Genomic DNA, 19,487 nt, shown 5'->3' on the forward strand with positions numbered 1-19,487 from the left:
TAATAACATAAAGTAATAAATGTAATTTTCTCCTTCAGTATCTCCTTCACACCTGTGATCCTGCTTCCAAACGTCCTGCTCTCTGTAGGCCCTCCCCACCCTGAATCCTGTAGCCTTTCCCCACTCCCTGCCTCCTTTCTATAGTTAGATTCAATGTGAAACAGAAGCTCCAATGCCATGGGATTGAGAGCTTCGATGGTTCAGAAATGCTGGGATTTACAATCCATTTAAAAAAATCTCCCGTCACTGCTTGGACCATGCTAACCCTCACTGTGAGTGAGGGCTTTGGAAAACAGCAGTGAGGAAGGAGCTGTTTTGAATGCATACATGATTTGGAGGTGGGGGAGGGTGTGGTGGATACTGTAAACACAGAGGTGGGAGAAGGGAGTACAGATTTGAAAGATGGCATGTCTCAGAGGATGTAGAGGGGTGAAAAGGCCACAACTTGGAGAAAAGGGGAGGCCTGGGAGATGACACCAGATCAAACTTTCTGACATTAAAGTAAAATAACATTAGAAAAGCTGATTTTAAATAAGGGCTTCCGAATCCAATTAAAACAAAACATACATTCATTGGTTTATACATGACAAAAAGGAATTTTACAATAACCTTTTATCTCCATGTCGAGGGACATACTTTTCCAGTTACCATTTCAAGGCTTTTGCAATTCTCTTGATCACTTGGGTGCTTTCTAGGTACTAACACTCAAATGCACACAATCCATCATTTTCTTTGCCATCACCCTCAGCATTCTTCAAACCCGCTGAGCTTACCACGCAAAGGTCATTTTGAAATTTGACTAAATGGAACAACGGATATAACAAAATAAAAACATTCACAGCAGTTTTATCACACTGAGCAGCTGCTTTAAACTACTGCTTCATTTGATCAAATAGAGAGCAATGTGTATACACATGATTTAGCAGCGAGGTTACAAAGAAACTAGAACACTATTCTCAGCTTCACAGTTTCAACTGACTAGAAGGAAATGGAAGTTACAGTAAAACGTAAACTTAAAAAAAAAGCCAACACCTATAAAATGACTATTTGCAGCTGCTCATCTTTAGGAATTTTATTTTCTAATTGGCAAGGTGTATTTTACATTCAAGATAATAAAACAAGTCTGCTTGTCAAAAGGGCCACAAGATGATATACAGCTTATGTTTTACAGTTACTTAAAGGTTTTGTGTCAACTTTTACAGTGTTGCTTTAAGGTGATTTTTATTAATTTGAAGTTTACCATTTAGCAAGTCTGATTACAGGGCAGATTGGACATTTTAACAAATATATGCAGGTTTTGTATTATTATCTGAGACACTGTTGTATTCCAATTGGCAGCCTTTTCAATGTAAGCAGATGCCAATGATTGATATAAATGCTAATTATAAATTTTCAAAAAAAGTGATGGTACACAAGATTGAGTGTCGTCACACTCCCGACATCACATTCTGTACAAAACAGCCAAAAATTAGCAGACTTAAAAAAAGTTACTAAAACATTTTTTTTCTAATGCAGAGAGATAACAAAAATAGTCATCCATTTAAAAAAAATGATAATTAAATACAAATTGACCTCAGAGGCTATTGTAATCACTTCCCAGAAATATTTCATTACCAGTAGCTCAAGGAAAGACAGACATAGTTGTCATATTTAGATGGATATCTTGTCGCATAGTCTACCAAGTATAACTCTGAGAGATTAACACAATTAAAATGTCTTAGTTACGTTCTCTTTCCAGAAGTACCTTTGATTTGCTGAAAATCTATTCCTTGGAAGTGGGAGACAAATGCATGAGGGAAAAAGAAAGGGTAAATAACTATCTTTCTAGGCTTTGTTTGTTGAAAGGAAAATAATATGCTAAGAATAATATTTTATACACTAATACCAATGCAAGGGAATAATGTTGAGCTCTTACAAGTGATCTGGTTAAACCACAGTTGAGGACATTGGACTGAATATTGTAGAGCCTGCTACAGCAGGCTAGCTGGCAGTGGTGTGGGAGAACAGCATGTTAAAAAATTGGAAGGGCAAGGCACAATGGTGTGTACCCATTGTCAGCTGGCCCCCTTGATTTCTGGCAGTGTTGGGGAAGGTGCAGGATGGCTTTCCAAGCCAAGGACCAATTGGTCCACTTGATTGACCATTTAAAGGCCTCTTCCCATCGCTGCAGCATTGTACAGTAGTGGGTTAAGCCTCCAGTTTACGGACGGTTGCCCTGGTGAATCACAGCAACCTCCTTGTCCACCTTGTCGCAGGGTGGGGCTGACATCCACTTAAGTGGCTTGCAGCAGCAATGGCCACCCATGCTGCAACATCTTCCTTGCCCTCACCGGCCACTGCACCCCTTGTTAGGACCTACTTACCCAGAAACCTGCCCCAACCAGCCCACATATCTTGCTGAGAGGGTGGTGATCATCACTGCATGTTTTGACTGTGTTGTGCTGGTGGTTTTTTCTTTATTCCTTTTTTGTCCTTTATTCATTCAGGGAATGAGGGATTTGCTGGCTAGGCAACATTCATTGCCTATCCCTAATTGCCCGGAGGGCAGTAAGTGTCACCCACATTGCTGGAGTCACACGTAGGCCAGATCAGGTAAGAATGTCAGTTTCCTTCCCTAAAGGGCATGAGTGAACCAGATGGGTTTTTCCGACAATTGGCAATGAATTCACAGTCATCATTAGACTCTAAATTCCAGATATTTTATTCAATTTAAATTCGACCATCTGCCATGGTGGGATTCAAACTCCGGGTCCTCAGAACATTACGTGAGTCTCTGAATGAACAGTCCAGTGATAATACCATGAGGCCATTGTCTCCCCGAAGGTGCCAGGACTGAAGAGATGCCAGTCCTTCAACTGGCTGACAGCCCTTGGAGATAGGCTTTCATCCCTTAAAAGAGGCAAGACTGCAGTTGATTAACTGCAGGATGCGGCCAAGGTTCAGTTTGCTTCACGAGAAGATCAAAACAGACCTGCGGCTGGCTTTCCAGCCTACCGTCAGGGCCACTGCTAGCCCGAGAGAATTCAACCCATTGGATCGGATTCTAGGGTCTCTGTGCAAAGCAACACTGAAGTCAGTCTTGAAGGATACAGTAGAGATCCAGTATAATTCTACTAGGAATGATGTTGAACACAGATTAATTATGGATTTTTCCCCACTAAAGGAATATGGAACATAAGACATGTGGAAGGCTAAGCTAAGCATGGCAGATGATGGAAATCTAATTTAAAAACAAAATGCTGGAAAACCTCAGCAGATCTAACATCATCTGTGAAGAGAAAGACAGAGTTAATGTTCTGAGTCCAATATGGCTCTTCTTCGGAACACCAAATATAAATGATGTTGGACTCATTAAGTCTGAACTTTGCTTCTTGCTCCACAGATGCAGCCAGGCTTACTGAATTTCTCCAGCATTCTCTGTTTTGATATGCAAGGCTATTAGATGGTTTCCAAATTATGAAAAAATGAGCAAAGATAAATAGCCAAATGCTGTATCAAATGGTCAGTGTGTCGTTATTTACGGAATACAGACTCAAGACTATCATAAAGAGACTCAGGGTGCTGGAAGAAATTCCCTCTACATTTCAATATAAATGCTTTAAGATATGTATTGAAGTGGATTTATTCCACTTGAAAAGTGGATGTGCAGACTTACTTGAAAAGAAACACAAACGATACTAGGAAATGTAATTAGAATAACTGAAGTGCTAATCTAGTATAGACCACGGACCAACTTATCTCCAGTGTTATATATTTGACAGTGAATAATGGAGAATGGGATAAATACTGAGGAAATATATAATTTCCGGGTAGATAAATTTACAATGATCATAGAAGAATAAAGTTAAGGCAGTTAAGAAACTGCTCAGCAAAACCCAAGTATAACCATGACACTTAGGATACAGGAATGTACAAATGAAAGCCAGAATTTTTTAGAAATGCACTATAATAAACAGATTGTTTTGTAGGCAATAGGAATTCTAAAAGGATCTCAGTTGTTACAATAAAAATATGACAGCAATCCTTGCTAAAAGGCCAGTGGAAAGAAGCCACAAGCTTCATTTTATGCCCTTTAAAAACAACCGTAGGTATTTCGGAGTTCCAACTCAGCCATTGGAGCAACACAGCTATCAGTACACATCTTACGAAAGGCAGGTTCCTTATTGGCAGTGTCAACATTGCCTTCCTGAGGCTGTAGGCTTAATAAGACAACATGCAGCCTTGGGAAGATAACAGTCTCACTGGTAGAGGTGGGCACATCACAGAACTAGAACAGCTAGAGTTCCCCCATCTTTAAGCATCCTGTGGAAATGTTTTTACTTCTATAATGAAATGGTGGCTGGCCTGAAGATAGGAATTCCCTTCACAGGATGACTTGCATCCATTAGATTTTTTTTAGATTAGACTCCCCACAGTGTGGAAACAGGCCCTTCGGCCCAACAAATCCACACTGTCCCTTGAAGCATCCCAACAAAACCCATTCCCCTATAATCCACACAACCCTGAACTCTACAGGCAATTTAGCATGGCTGATCCACCTAACCTGCACATCTTTGGACTGTGGGCGGAAACCAGAGCACCTAGAGGAAACCCACGCAGATACGGGGAGAATGTGCAAACTCCACACAGACAGTTGCCCAAGGCGGGAATTGAACCCGGGTCCCTGGTGCTGTGAGGCTGCAGTGCAAACCACTGAGCCACCGTGCCGCCCCATTGTCATGACCTATTAATTTCTGTGGCTCCAGTACAAGGTTAGACAAGTAGCAATAGCCTCACAGAATTACACCTAGTCTCCATCATAAGCAAGGATTGCGAGTCACTTGCCTGACTTTGGCTTCTAGAGAAGGACCTTTCCTTTAACAGGAAGATCCCAGTGTCACCCCCAAAACAACTCAGAAATGATCAATTAGTAATTTGTATTATCTACTTGCCACTGAAGGGCAAGCAGGAGAGGCAATAGCCTAGTGGTATTATTGCTGGACTGTGAATCCAGAGACCCAGATAACATTCCGGGTACCCGGGTTCAAACCCGGCCACAGCAGATGAATTTGAATTCAATAAAATACCTGGACTTAAGAATCTAATGATGACCACTGTTGATTGTTGGAAAAAACCACCTGGTTTACTAATGTCATTTAGGGAAGGAAACTGCCATCCTTACCTAGTCTGGCCCACATGCAACTCCAGATCCACAGCAATGTGGTTGACTCTGAACCACCCTCTGGGCAATTAGGGATAGACACTAAATACTGCCTAGCCTGTGACATCCTTATCCCGTTAATGAATAAAGAGAAAAAAAAGTTGCTCTTACTGGTGGTCACCCCACCTTGGTAGGGGCACCCACATGTCAGAACCAGGCAGCCTGCTTTCCAAATTTTATCCAGGCTATGTCTTGGTACCGTGTTGTACATCAGATTCTTGCCACATGTGTCTTGGCTAAAGGGACATCAAATATATCTGCTGTCACAACCAGCAGAGATATAAAAGCCTGGGTGTTCTAGTAATGGTAGAGAAAAACCACTTGGTAGTCTAAACACAGGACAACAATGAGGTACAAATGTATTGATATGAGAGACACTGTTACTAAGGCTATAAACAAGGATTTTTTCTTCTATGAGATCCAACACTTCTTTTGCCCATCATAACAATGGGCAATGCTCAACTCACTCATTTACAGAATGTGGTTATCACAGGTTAAGCCAGCATTTATCGTCCATTTCTAATTGCTCAGAGGGCTGTTAAGAGTCACCACTCACTAGAAATTGAGTCACAGGTAAGGACTGTCAGTTCCTTCCCTAAAAGGGCTTTTGAAGTTTTGGGTTTTCATCACAAACAACAGCAGCCACACTGCTACTATTAGACTAATTCTTAATTGTGCATTTTAAGTGAATTCAAGTTTCATCACCTGGCATGGTCAGATTAGAACACTTGCCCCAAGAGCATTAGACTAGGGTTTTAGATTCCAAGTCGAGTGACGTAACCACTACACCACTGCCTTAATTTGGCATCAGCTTTTTCAATAACCTTGATACAACAAGCAAAGCCAGGAAGATTCTGACTTATGGGTCAATTTCTAAAAGGACTGGAGTGTCTGGAAATGGCAAAAAATTTATCTTTGTATAGGTTAAAAATTAAGAAGCTCATAATGGATATACTAAAAGATACTATGACATTTGACTATGTTGGAATGTGCAAGAGGGCCCCTAAGGAATTAGTTGAGAAGTTGGAACACTTTCCGGCTGCAAGTTTTGAATTCATTGAGAAGAGATCAACATGTAAAATGTCAACATATAAAATGGGTCCAAATGTAAAAAGTAATCTCCAAGTGGAGAGAGAGAGATCTGGGCACAGTTATCAGTTACCTCTTCAAATTTGTGGGGGGGTGGTGGTAGTCAGAGTTGTAGAGATCTTGAAAACAGATAAAGAGATGATTGGATTCTCCAGCATCTGCAGTTCCTAAGATAATAAAGTGTGAAGCTGGATGAACACAGCAGGCCAAACAGCATCTCAGGAGCACAAAAGCTGACGTTTCGGGCCTAGATACTTCATCAGAAAGGCTGCCCGAAACGTCAGCTTTTGTGCTCCTGAGATGCTGCTTGGCCTGCTGTGTTCATCCAGCTTCACACTTTATTATCTTGAAAACAGATAAATTGCCTGGCCTAGATGCAATGTATCCCATGATGCTATGAAAACCAAAAGGAGGAAATAGTAGTGATCATTACCAAAAATTTTAAGCTTTCTCTGGCTGTAGGCATGGTGCCAGAGTACCATTGTTCATAAAAGGTGGAAAGGGATAGACTGAGTAACTGCAGGCCACTCAGCCTTACCTCCGTGAAGGGAAAGTCATTGTAAAATATGTTTACTGACAGAATGAGACTGAGTTTAGAAAGGCAATCAAGAATCAATCAAAGACAGCTTACATGGTGAACATGGGGATAAATGTGGCACCAAAAAGAAAGCGGGGTTTGGGCAGGCAAGAAACTAATTAAAAGTATGTCAAATTCTACTTTCTATCTACCTTAAAACCATAAATGGCTGGTTTCAACAAAAGGGTGTATGAGTTTGGTGAACGAACCCCCAGGTAGCAGAAGTCTTTTTAGTAGTTTTTAATGGGCATTGTATGCTTCAATTTTAACAAGCTTTTAACAAGAATGGCCAGATCCTCTCAGGCAAGGACATTTTACAACCAGGTTGGACGGCCAAGCGGAGATGAAGTGTTTCCTCCCAATTTAACAAGCTTACCTTCAAATTCTCTCCTCACTGCACTCTCATGTATCATGATTTCTAGTCTGCATGACTTTTGAGCACTAATCGCTGTTTTCCAACCTGCCTGAACACGTTCCTCCTCTCATCTCTTACCAAACTCCATACTTTCATGACTTCGCATCAACACTCCATCCTAGAATATAGAACATAAAACAGCACAGTACAGCTACAGCCTCTTCGCCACCAACACCCATGTCTGTGCCAGCCATACTGGTCTAGTCTAATCCCAACAAGTCGACACAGACGCTCCAAACAGCATCCCACTCAGACTCAACCTCCATATCCTATACCTGCATTTCCCACGGCTAATCCACCTAATCTACATATTATGGGGAGTCCACCTCATCTGCACATCTATGGATTGTGGGAGTAAGCCAGAGCACCCAGGGGAAACCCACACAGTCACGGGGAGAATTATGCAAACTCCACACAGAGAGCTGCCTAAACACAGAATTGAACACGGGTCCCTGGCGCTGTGAAGCAGCAGTGCTAACTACTGGGACACTGTGCCATCTAGTCTATTCAAAAGCCTGAAAACATTGAGTCTCTCTGCGAATGTTCCACAGGATAGTTTTATCTTAAATCAACTTGTTCAACATGTTACGACACACCTCTAAAACAGGTGGAACTTGAATCTGGGCCTTCTGATCCAGAGGTAGGGAAACCATGAATCACAAGAATCCCAAGTTTCTGAGAGTAGTGTCCTGGGCCCAACCACCTACAGCTGTTTTGTCAGTGATATTCTCTCCATCATAAGGTCAGAAGTGAGGCAGTTTGTTCATGACTGCTCAATATTCTGTACCAGTAGAGGTTCCTCAGATACTGAAGCAATCCCCCAAATGCAGAGAGATCTGGACAACATCAAGATTTGGGCTGACAAGCAGCAAGCAACATTTTTCCACACACATGAACATCTCCAAAAACAGTGAATCTAAACATCATCCCTTGACATTCAACGGTGCTGCCAACACTGACTGTCTAATTTAAAGATCCTGGGGGCTTCATGAACAAGAAACTGAAATGGATTAGCCATTTAAATGCTGTGGCTTCAAGAGCAGGTCGAAAGTTAAGAATTCTGCAGCAAGTAACTCACCTTCTGGCTCCTCAAAGCCTGTTTTCCATCTAGCTTCAAGTCAGGAGTGTGACCACATACACTTCACTTACCCGGATGGCGCAGCTACAACACTCAAGAATCTTGACACCATTCAGGACAAAGCAGCCTGCTTGACTGGCACTACATCTACAAACACCTACTCCCTTCACCACCGACGCTCAGGAGGAGCAGCATTTATCATTTACAAGTTGCAATGCAGAAAAGGCTCCTTAGACAGCACCATCCAAACCCACAAACACTACCATCTAGAAGCTCCAGGGCAACAGATACATGGGGGCACCCCAGCTGTAAATTCTCCTCCAAGTCACATTTCATCCTGACTTGGAATTATATTAATCAATCTCCCACTTCTCCTGGGTCAAAATCCTGGAAACTTGGTCCTTAAAAGCATTGTGGGTATCCCCACATCAAATGCACTACAGTGATTCATGTTGGCAGCTCATCGCCACCTTCAAGGGCAACTAGTGATGGTCAATAAATGCTGGCCGGGCTGCAAAACCTACAATCCACGAATGAATTAAAACAATGTCTAGCATAATCAGAAACTATACTGAAAAGCACAAAGAAAATTAAGAAGCTGGAGAGGAAACAGATGATGAAAAATTAATGATGATTTAATCACTTCACAAAGTGTGTTAAATTTTTAAGACACAAAAGGAAGGAAGATTGATTGGGTCAATATATTCAAGAGCGAGCGGAACAGTTTTGTTTTGACTCAGTGATTGAGTGACAGAGTACAACATAGTACGGTATATTTTGAACTTTGTGATCAGCCAACCCTATATTCCCACGTTGCTACGAGTATTGTTAATTCAACTCTCAGGGATTTGCGACCAACAGACCAGCATACATCCAAAATGCCACAAAAATACAACAAACAGTACCATTTGGAGAGGTGCATGTTAAAATTGCAATATTTTTCTTCCCACTGTAGTACCTGAACTTGATTTATGCAGAGACATGTATAATATACAAATTTATCTGTTACATAAACATTCCAGTCAAGAAGAATAGCAATCCCTTGACAGTCCAACAGTTTCACTGAAAACACAATGAGAAGGGCATAAAAAGACCATCAGTCCTTGATGTGGAGAACACAGCTGTGCAAAACAACCACAAAACCCTTAATAATGTTCGTTTTGTTCTCCTGGGAAGGAAACATTAAAATTTTAAAAATGCACCCAGAAAGATTCTCCAATTTCTTAATGCAGTTAAGTTCCAAAAGACCATAACTGCCTACAATTCACAAGAAGTTCTCACCATACAAACAGAGATCAAATCTCACTTTGCTGATTATTAACTTATCAGCCTCCACCTCCACCCAAATCATCAGATGATGGAAGGTGTCATCATTAGTGCCAGCAGACAACGCCCAATCACTAATAATTTGCTGCCTGGTCAGGGAGAGGCAGTCAGGATCAGCACATATATTCTATAATTGGAAATGTCTTCACTGTATGGTTGGAAGCTGACAAAGTGAAATGGCAGTAGTGGGATGATGTATGCAATAGAGGAAGAGGTGTGAAGGAAACACCTTTTCTCCAACAGACAGGTAAAAGTTGAAAATCACTGCGGTCTGGTGCATTCAATTTAAGTTTAATTGCAAGTTTTAATTCAATTTCAATAACAGACAGTTACAAAAAGTTTAGGACCACTTATACACAGTGATATTGTGCTTACCTCAGCCAGGAGACGCGGGCTCAAGACCCACTTGCTCCAAAGGTATGTAATAATATCTAGGAATGGGACTGACCACTAACCTAGACAAAAGAATGACCTAAATTAAGCCATAGCTAACAGCTAGCTGACAGTGAATTATCTGAGAAGATTGTAAATATTGATGAGAGATTTTGGTTGATTGAAAATATCTCATAAGATGTCTTACATTCCTGCCTAGCTATAACATTATTCAAGTACAAGTATGTTGTTACAAGTTTCACATAATTTATTAATTTGATCATATAAGTACAAAAGAACATAGGCAGGGGATTCAGTTAAAGCTCTCTGGAATATCAGGTTACAAATTCTGGCTCGCTTGTCTTTTGTTGTTTTGTTCTGTTTAATGATGTTCTTCTTCTGTCTTTTCTTCTTACAATGTGCCTGGCTACTGAGAGTTCCTTGCTTGTTAATCCTTTCCAGGCACCTCCCCTGTGCATGGTTAGTGGCATTCTTAAACTCTGCCGAGATTGTCAGTAAACATACAACAGTTAATCGGTCTTGGGTTGACTAGTGATAAATGCCCAATTTCTGATTGGTTTCTCAAGGGAGAAGGTCATCTTACTGGTGTCACTTCCTGTTATTTTCTGACTGGTCCTCTAGGATGCCAATCACCTTAAAAGTACAGCACCATTGCTGATTGTCCTCGAGAGGCAAGATTTCATTAAGCCAGTCCACGTCACCAAGAATCACCATCCTAAACGTGTGCAGCCTATAGTATCTTAAGAAATAATTATATAGTAAACTAAAGAGAAATAAAGTAGGAAGGCACTATTGCAAGACAAAATTTAATTCACAAGAAATTCATATGAACCAATTACAGATAAAGAGTGCGAAGTAATATTACACGTGTTCAATACTTCCAATCAAAATTACTATTTCTTTTTAAAACACTAAGTTTAAAAGCCAAGCCACTCTACAGCATTGCAGTATCTTGAGAACAAAACCTGTTTCACTTCATAGAATAAAATAAGCCATAAAAGTGTGTCCCCTCCACCATTAACCTGGGGCTATATAGTAAATCTTATTCAAGGATTCAGCTGGCATAACACCAGTAGCATACTCAACCAAATTCAAATCGAATGTGATAGAATACCTTTCTTGCTTAATCACTACAACTAAGTGTTGAAAAATACATGAACACTACATCAGTAGAATTGAGTCAAAAAGCGTTAGAGAGTCAGGGGGCCAAAATCTCTGATTTACCTTCTGCGGTACTACTGAAGATGCAATAGTCATGAATTAAACTGGTAAACATTAAGAGATCAGTTCAAAGCTTGAAGATAATACCTTTCTTAGTCAGACTTTAAAAAAATTCACTTCTATGATACCATCTGCTTAATTTCAACAAAATACCTACTTAATGTAACAAAAATCCTATAATCAGTTTAAATAATCGGTTCATAAAATATTTTATCAAATTACTGAAGTGATGATGTCTCAACTAGGCCATTTTCAATCAATCATCTTTATGACTTCCTCACATAAGTTAATGGGGTTAAATATCAGCGATCATATATCAGATCCAATACAATATTTTCCAACAGCCTCTATAGTTTGAAAGTCAGGTGTATTTTTCCTTTTCTAAATATCAAGACCACATGATATGTCTTTAACTCTCAAAATTCAACCCAGATCTCAATAAATCACTCAATGCATGGGCCTGCAGCGCCCTACTTCATTCAATAAATGAAAATGAAAAATGGCATCAGATCCTGCAGCACTGTCAGTCCTGAGTTCATTAAAATTATCTGGAACTACTTTCACGGTTAGTTGGTATGTTTTTTATGCTACAATGCTGGGACTGTAGAATTTTTTCATAAATTCAAACCATTGTTAAGATTCAAGGTTAAATATCTCAGCAAATAGAAAAATAAAAATAGTTCTCCCGTACCCCTCACCCTCTTATGCTTCAATACATTTAGAACGTAGAACATAGAACATAGAACAGTACAGCACAGAACAGGTCCTTCAGCCCACGATGTTGTGCCGACCATCGATCCTCATGTATGCACCCTCAAATTTCTGTGACCGCATGCATGTCCAGCAGTCTCTTAAATGTCCCCAATGACCTCGCTTCCACAACTGCTGCTGGCAACACATTCCATGCTCTCACAACTCTCTGTGTAAAGAACCCGCCTCTGACATCCCCTCTATACTTTCCTCCAACCATCTTAAAACTATGACCCCTCATGTTAGCCATTTCTGCCCTGGGAAATAGTCTCTGGCTATCAACTCTATCTATGCCTCTCATTATTTTGTATACCTCAATTAGGTTCCCCTCTCCTCCTCCTTTTCTCCAATGGAAAAAGTCCGAGCTCAGTCAACCTCTCTTCATAAGATAAGCCCTCCAGTCCAGACAGCATCCTGGTAAACCTCCTCTGAACACTGTCCAAAGCATCCACATCTTTCCTATAATAGGGTGACCAGGGCTGGACGCAGTATTCCAAGTGCGGTCTAACCAAAGTTTTATAGAGCTGCAACAAGATCTCACGACTCTTAAACTCAATCCCCCTGCTAATGAAAGCCAAAACACCATATGCTTTCTTAACAACCCTGTCCACTTGGGTGGCCATTTTAAGGGATCTATGTATCTGCACACCAAGATGCCTCTGTTCCTCCACACTGCCAAGAATCCTATCCTTAATCCTGTACTCAGCTTTCAAATTCGACCTTCCAAAATGCATCACCTCGCATTTCTCCAGGTTGAACTCCTTCTGCCACCTCTCAGCCCATCTCTGCATCCTGTCAATGTCCCGCTGCAGCCTACAACAGCCCTCTATACTGTCAACGACACCTCCAACCTTCGTGTCGTCTGCAAACTTGCTGACCCATCCTTCAATCCCCTCATCCAAGTCATTAATAAAAATTACAAACAGTAGAGGCCCAAGGACAGAGCCCTGTGGAACCCCATTCACCACTGACTTCCAGGCAGAATATTTTCCTTCTACTACCACTCGCTGTCTTCTGTTGGCCAGCCAATTCTGTATCCAAGCAGCTAAGTTCCCCTGTATCCCATTCCTCCTGACCTTCTGAATGAGTCTACCATGGGGAACCTTATCAAATGCCTTGCTGAAGTCCATATACACATCCACAGCTCGACCCTCATCAACTTTTCTAGTCACATCCTCAAAGAACTCTAAGGTTTGTGAGGCATGACCTGCCCCTCACAAAGCCGTGCTGACTGCATTTAATCAAGCCATGCTCTTCCAGACGGTCATAAATCCTACCGCTCACAATCCTTTCTAACACCTTGCAGATGACAGACGTGAGACTTACTGGTCTGTAATTGCCGGGGATTTCCCTATTTCTTTTCTTGAAGAGAGGAATTACATTTGCCTCTCTCCAGTCCTCAGGTACGACTCCAGTGGAGAGCGAGGATGCAAAGATCTTCGCAAGTGGTGAAGCAATTGCATTTCTCACTTCCCAAAGCAGCCGAGGACAAATCTGGTCCAGGCCTGGCGACTTGTCAATCTTAATGTTTGACAAAATTTTCAGCACATCAGCTTCCTCTATCTCTATCCAATCCAGCATGCACACCTGCTCTTCAAAGGTTTCATTCACTACAAAGTTTGTTTCTTTCGTAAAGACAGAAGCAAAAAACTCATTTAGGGCTTCCCCTACCTCCTCAGACTCCACACACAAGTTCCCTATGCTATCCCTGATCGGCCCTACTCTTTCTTTGATCATTCTCTTATTCCTCACATAAGTGTAAAATGCCTTTGTGTTCTCCCTAATCCGTTCTGCCAAGCCTTTCTCGTGCCCCCTCCTGGCTCTCCTCAGACCCTTTTTGAGCTCTTTCCTCGCCTGCCTGTAATCCTCTAGAGCTGAGCTTGACCCTAGCTTCCTCCACCTTATGTAAGCTACCTTCTTCCTTTTGACGAGAAGCTCCACCGCTCTCGTCATCCAAGGTTCCTTTATCTTACCCCTTCTTGCCTGTCTCAGAGGGACATATTTATTCATCACTCGCAACAACTGTTCCTTAAACAGTCTCCACATGTCTATAGTGCCTTTACCGTGGAACAACTGCTCCCAGTCCATGCTTCCTAACTCATGTCTAATCGCATCATAGTTTCCTCTTCCCCAATTAAATATCCTCCCATTTTGCCGAATCCTCTCCTTCTCCATAGCTATGTAGAATGTGAGGCAGTTATGGTCACTATCACCAAAACGCTCTCCCACCACATTAATAAGCTCAAAGGTTGCTAGCATTTCAACCTGGGCTGGATAATTACGGCTTCATGCAGAATACATCTACAACAATGAAAGCGATTTTTATGGAGTCTGCTGTGCAGGGTCTGACAATTGTAGTCTTTTATTACATCTGTGGAAGCTGTGTTTTTTGCATCCTAACTTGTTATATTTATTTTAGTTATCAACAATAAGCACAGTACTTCCTACGGAGTCTTCCATTACTTAAAAGAAGAGAGCTGTCATCCACACTAGCCACAAACTTCTTACAGCTGTCACAATAGTTTCTCACATATCACTGAAAAAGGAACTTCAACTAAAAAGGGAAATCAGAAAAAGTCAATATTATCCATTAATCTGCTTATTCCATTGAGATAACCCTTCCGTGCTCATTTTCCTTCTCAAGTCCTTTTGTCTTTAATCCATCCTTATTCTGAGAGTTGACCACACTACGAACAACCTTGCTCCACTGAGTTCCACTCTCTGTTGGCCCCACTGCTTGTCCAATGGAGAGACTAGTTCACAGCCTGAAAATCTCTCATCAATATTTACAATCTTCTCAGATAATTCACTGTCAGCTAGCTGTCAGCTATGGCTTAACTTAGGTCGTTCTTTTATCTAAGTTAGTGGTCAGTCCGATTCCAAGACTTAAGCAAAATAATCATGGCTAACAAGTCAGGATAATATTATTGAAGGAGTGCTGCCCTGCCAGAGGTGCCATCTTATAGATCAGACATTAAACCAATAGCTTTGCCTGAACTATTTACTCTGACATAGAAGAACCCATGGCACTATTTCAAAGAAGAACAGCGGAATTATACATAGTCATAGAAAATGGGAGGAGTGGGCCATTCATACATTCGAGCTTGCTCTGCCATTCATTTTGAGCATGGTTGCTTATCCAGCTCAAGAGCCTGTCCTGCATTTGCCCATACCCTTTGATTCCTTAACGTATTGGCCCAGAAAACCATCCCATATATACCAAAGGAGTTTCACCAAAATGATATGTTACTGATTTGATTTGTCCAATCTATATTCAGATTAAAGTCAGTACTAAATTACATACGTTCCTGTACTGCATGTGTCTCTAATTTCCCGTTGAATGCTATTCCCAACATTAGGCCTACAGTTTGAGGATGTACATACAACCTGTACTAATGCTTTTTGTCCCTTCGTGTATCGGAGCTCCAGCCATCCAGTTTCCCAATCATCAGAGCTAATATCCACCTTCATTATTGTGTTAACTTCCTCTTTCACCTGCAAGTCCAATGTCTTTTGCATTTTGTTTGTCTTTCTTTAATAATGAATACCACCGGATATTCAGTTCCCAACCCTGGACACCCTGCAGCATGTCTCTGTAATCCTGATTATATCATAGCTGTTTTTTGCCCCATTTGCACAATTGATTCATCCATCTTCATGGATAATGCTCTATGTATTAGGGTACAAAACCTTTTTAACATTAATTGTTCATTGTTTATCAACTCTGTCTCTGTTTGATCCTGTTCCTTGATTTCTTTGCTTATCACTTCTTTTATACCCCTTTCTATCTTTGGTTTTTGTCCTTTATTCCACTTCCCTGAACCCCTTACACAGGATCCAATTCCCCTGCCAGTTCAGTTTAAAGTCTCCCCAGCCACAAGAGCAAATTCTCCCTGCGAGGACACAAGTCCTGGTCCTGCCAAAGTGTAACCTATCCAGTTTGTACCTGGTCCCTCCCCCTCCCCCTGTACTGATCCCACCTACCCTGGTACTCCAGGAATCTGAGACCCTCACCCTTGCCAGCATTTCTTCTTGCCAGCCCAAAAGTCAGTCTGGAAAATCTTCACTGCACTGTCTCTACAGCTAGAACATCCTTCCTCAGGTAAAACCACCAAAACTGTACATAATACTCTTGGTGTTGTCTCACCAACACCCTGTGGAATTGTAGCAAGATATCCCTTCTCTTGTACTCAAATCCTCTCACCAATGAAGGCCTAAGCCTTGGCCCTATCCCTTCTGTCTTCGTCACCGCCACCGTCACACTCTGATTCGTGACAACACTATGCTGCTGGTCTCACTGCAGGTAGGCTTCCCCATCCATGATATTTCTCTCCTCTCGCCCGACTCTCACACTCAGAAGTTTACTTCCTACCTCTGTGCCCCTTTGCATCAAATTGTATACACAGTCGACCTTCGTCTCCCTTTGCTGGAGTCCCCTCACACTGACCTAACTAACCAAGCAGTGTATGAATTACCTTTCTTCCATGAATACAAACAGAGACACTGTTTTGGCAACAATAATCAACACCCCATTTGCACAAAGGTATTCAGGCTCTTGAACCTTGCTACAATCAGGCAGCTATATTATCATGAAGGCTAAGCTTCAAAAATACTTCATTGGCTATAAAGTATCTTGAGACATCCAGTAATTGTGAAATATACGAGATAACTGGTGTTACCAAAGGCAGATTTAATCCCCACTCTGCCTTTGCCTCTAACATAATTCTGTAGAGGCACAACCAACGGCCAGAATGGTGTTAGTCCCCTACTTCCTTTTTTAAAACAAAATGTGTACATGTTAATTATTTTAATGTCAGAGAGATTTTAAATAGCAATTCATTATTAAAGGGTAATTACACAAGTTAAAATTACAAAGCAGCATGTGTAAACATAAATTTAACATTTAAATAAAAAACATGAAAGATATTTTGAAGCAACAGAAGAATCAGGGAATCATTAGCTTCAGTGCAAGTGTAAACAGGCTTGTAAGCCAAATAGTGAAGAATGCCTCTTTTTTCAAAAAAAATGTAGTGATAGGGAAAGCTGAATAAAAGGCACTAAATAGATTAAAATATTCTGAGCACTATCCGGATCTACAAATAATACACAGGAATCTAGTCAATTTTTAAAATCAGGTGATTTCCAATCTTGCATACTTACTATTTGTAGGTTTCAGAACGAATATATTCAAAGACATGGGATACACCTAGTTGGAATTGGTCAGCAATTGGTGTAACCCAAGGATTGTTTTCTGCTTTGAAGACTTGTTTTGGACCAGTAAGATCTAAATTACCTGCAAAATTAAACATGTCAAAATGAACAAAAAAGGTTCAACTTATCCAATTGAAAGGAATTATCCAAACCTATTCTTTTCGATCTGCAGCAGATATCAGAAAATGTCAGTGGGATAAAAACCACAGGCCTTTTGAAAGTTTCAGCCAAAATGATCATTACCATCTCAAATGCTTTAACTAATCCTTACCAAAAAAACCAAGCCAGGAAATCAAACATCACTGAGAGACCAGAAGGAAGAGGGGTTTTCAGATGCCCAAGTAAATATTTTGAATCTAACTTGAAGGCATTGTAAGATAAGTGGAATAACATGGTAAGTAAAAGCTGAAAAACATCTTGAAAAAAATAGTACAAATATAGTGAATTTATTTTAACATTCAACATACTAACGTTTCGGCAGCATAGCTTGCAGCTCAAAAACAGGCACTGTAAATCAATAAAAGTTTCTCTTAACTACCAAATGCAAGTTTAAAAAAGCATGCATTTTGCTGTTGCAAATATTATAATTCAGTCAAAAGAGTGTAAAATAAACAATCTTATTTCTAGTCTTCTTCTATTCGTTAATAGATCCTCCCTTCATAATATTCCAGGAATAGCAACATTTTTTCAGTCTCTACCATTTAATGTCATCATAGGTAATCTTAACTTGGTCCATTTGTCTTAGTGCCAGATTTGTTTATACACTTGACTCACAAAACTCTTCTAGAAATTGGCGCTTGTTTGTGAATGGGATATTTTAAACTCCTCCCAACTAAACGCTAAAAAGATACAAATCTTCCTCCACATACGGGTTCCTTTCCTTGCAAATATCCTAAAGGAGGATCAAGGAGGAGTGTTTTTTTTTAAAAGCAGTAGTATCCGAAGGCAAAGCTCTGCTGAAGGATAAACAAGACTAAATAAAAATAAATATTTATTGTCATTTAACTTTCCATGTTGCAAGAAGAAATAGGAAGATTAATTTTGGCAGCAGGACGTAGTTGTCACTAGATTAGATTAGATTCCTACAGTGTGGAAACAGGCCCATCGGCCCAATAAGTCGACACTGCCCCTTGGAGCATCCCACCAACACCCATCCCCCTATAACCCACACACCCCTGAATACTACAGGCAATTTAGCATGGCCGATCCACGTAGCCTGCACATCTTTGGACTGTGGGAGGAAACCGAAGCAACTGGAGGAAACCCACGCAGACATGGGGAGAATGTGCAAACTCCACACAGACAGTTGCCCGAGGCTGGAATCGAACCAGGTCCCTGGTGCTGTGAGGCTGCAGTGCTAACCACTGAGCCACCGTGCCGCCCACATATTGCAACATATTAATTATTTGTTTGGGGTATAGTAACCATACTCAGTTTACGAGTATTTTTCACTTCCTTGCATCATTATTGATTTCAGAAATATTTTTAGTTTTTGCATAGTAGGAAAGGATTTCTAAGATAATCAGCGGAAAAATATTATTTTTATTTGTCCACAATACTACAAGTAGGTAAAGAATAAGCCATTATTTGAGAGTAAATTTGATTCTCATACACATTCATTCATCCTAATTTTAACAATTAAATTTGTATGAGTGAAGTACAATTGCAAAATTGAGAATTACACCATATAGCAAAGTTGTTTTGGGGGATGATCAGGCTTGGGTGTCAGAGCTGTTTGATACACTGGAATTGTGACAAAATTCAGGAAAACATTCTAAAACCTTGCATATGGTATCCATGACCTTTAATACACACAAACATGAAGCAGTACATTTTGATGCAAAGAATAACCCGTCTGACAGGAAATGACTTAGCAATATGGAAGATCGCTGGAAACTAGAGATGGAGAAAACAAAGTGGTACAAAAATAATAATGAAGGCTAATAAAGGCCTCTTTTAAAAAAAAATTTAACCAAGGACAGAAAATTGAAAACGGCAAATGAAACTACCATTAAAACTGTTTAGAGCATTTTTTATACCAAACTCTGTTTTGTGTATCATTCAGGTTCCTAGATTATAAAAAGGATATAAAAGGCACTTGAGAAGGCGCAAAAATAGTCTCACAAGAATTATCCAAAAACTGAGGATTACAGCTATCAGGATGGACTGAACAGGCCGGATTACTGTTCTCTCGAACTGCGAAGGCTGAGGATTGTCTTGTCAGAGA

General features: G+C 40.6%; 1 protein-coding gene across 4 annotated transcripts in view; it reads right to left on the reverse strand.

The window, feature by feature from the left end:
- The window catches only part of rsu1 (Ras suppressor protein 1), a 158,278-nt gene that overhangs the window by 41,052 nt on the left and 97,739 nt on the right, over nucleotides 1-19,487 (reverse strand). For 2 of the 4 annotated variants that reach the window (XM_048561579.2, XM_048561589.2), the window contains exon 8: nucleotides 17,210-17,342. The exons of 1 other annotated variant lie outside the window; for it this stretch is intronic. In XM_048561579.2, coding sequence (XP_048417536.1) covers nucleotides 17,210-17,342 — 133 coding nt within the window. Of the gene's footprint in view, nucleotides 1-9,969; nucleotides 10,818-17,209; nucleotides 17,343-19,487 lie in introns of those variants that run through there. One more of the 4 variants, XM_048561599.1, reaches the window with a different exon arrangement.

Source organism: Stegostoma tigrinum, chromosome 2, assembly GCF_030684315.1.
Source record: "Stegostoma tigrinum isolate sSteTig4 chromosome 2, sSteTig4.hap1, whole genome shotgun sequence".
NCBI lineage: Eukaryota > Metazoa > Chordata > Chondrichthyes > Orectolobiformes > Stegostomatidae > Stegostoma > Stegostoma tigrinum.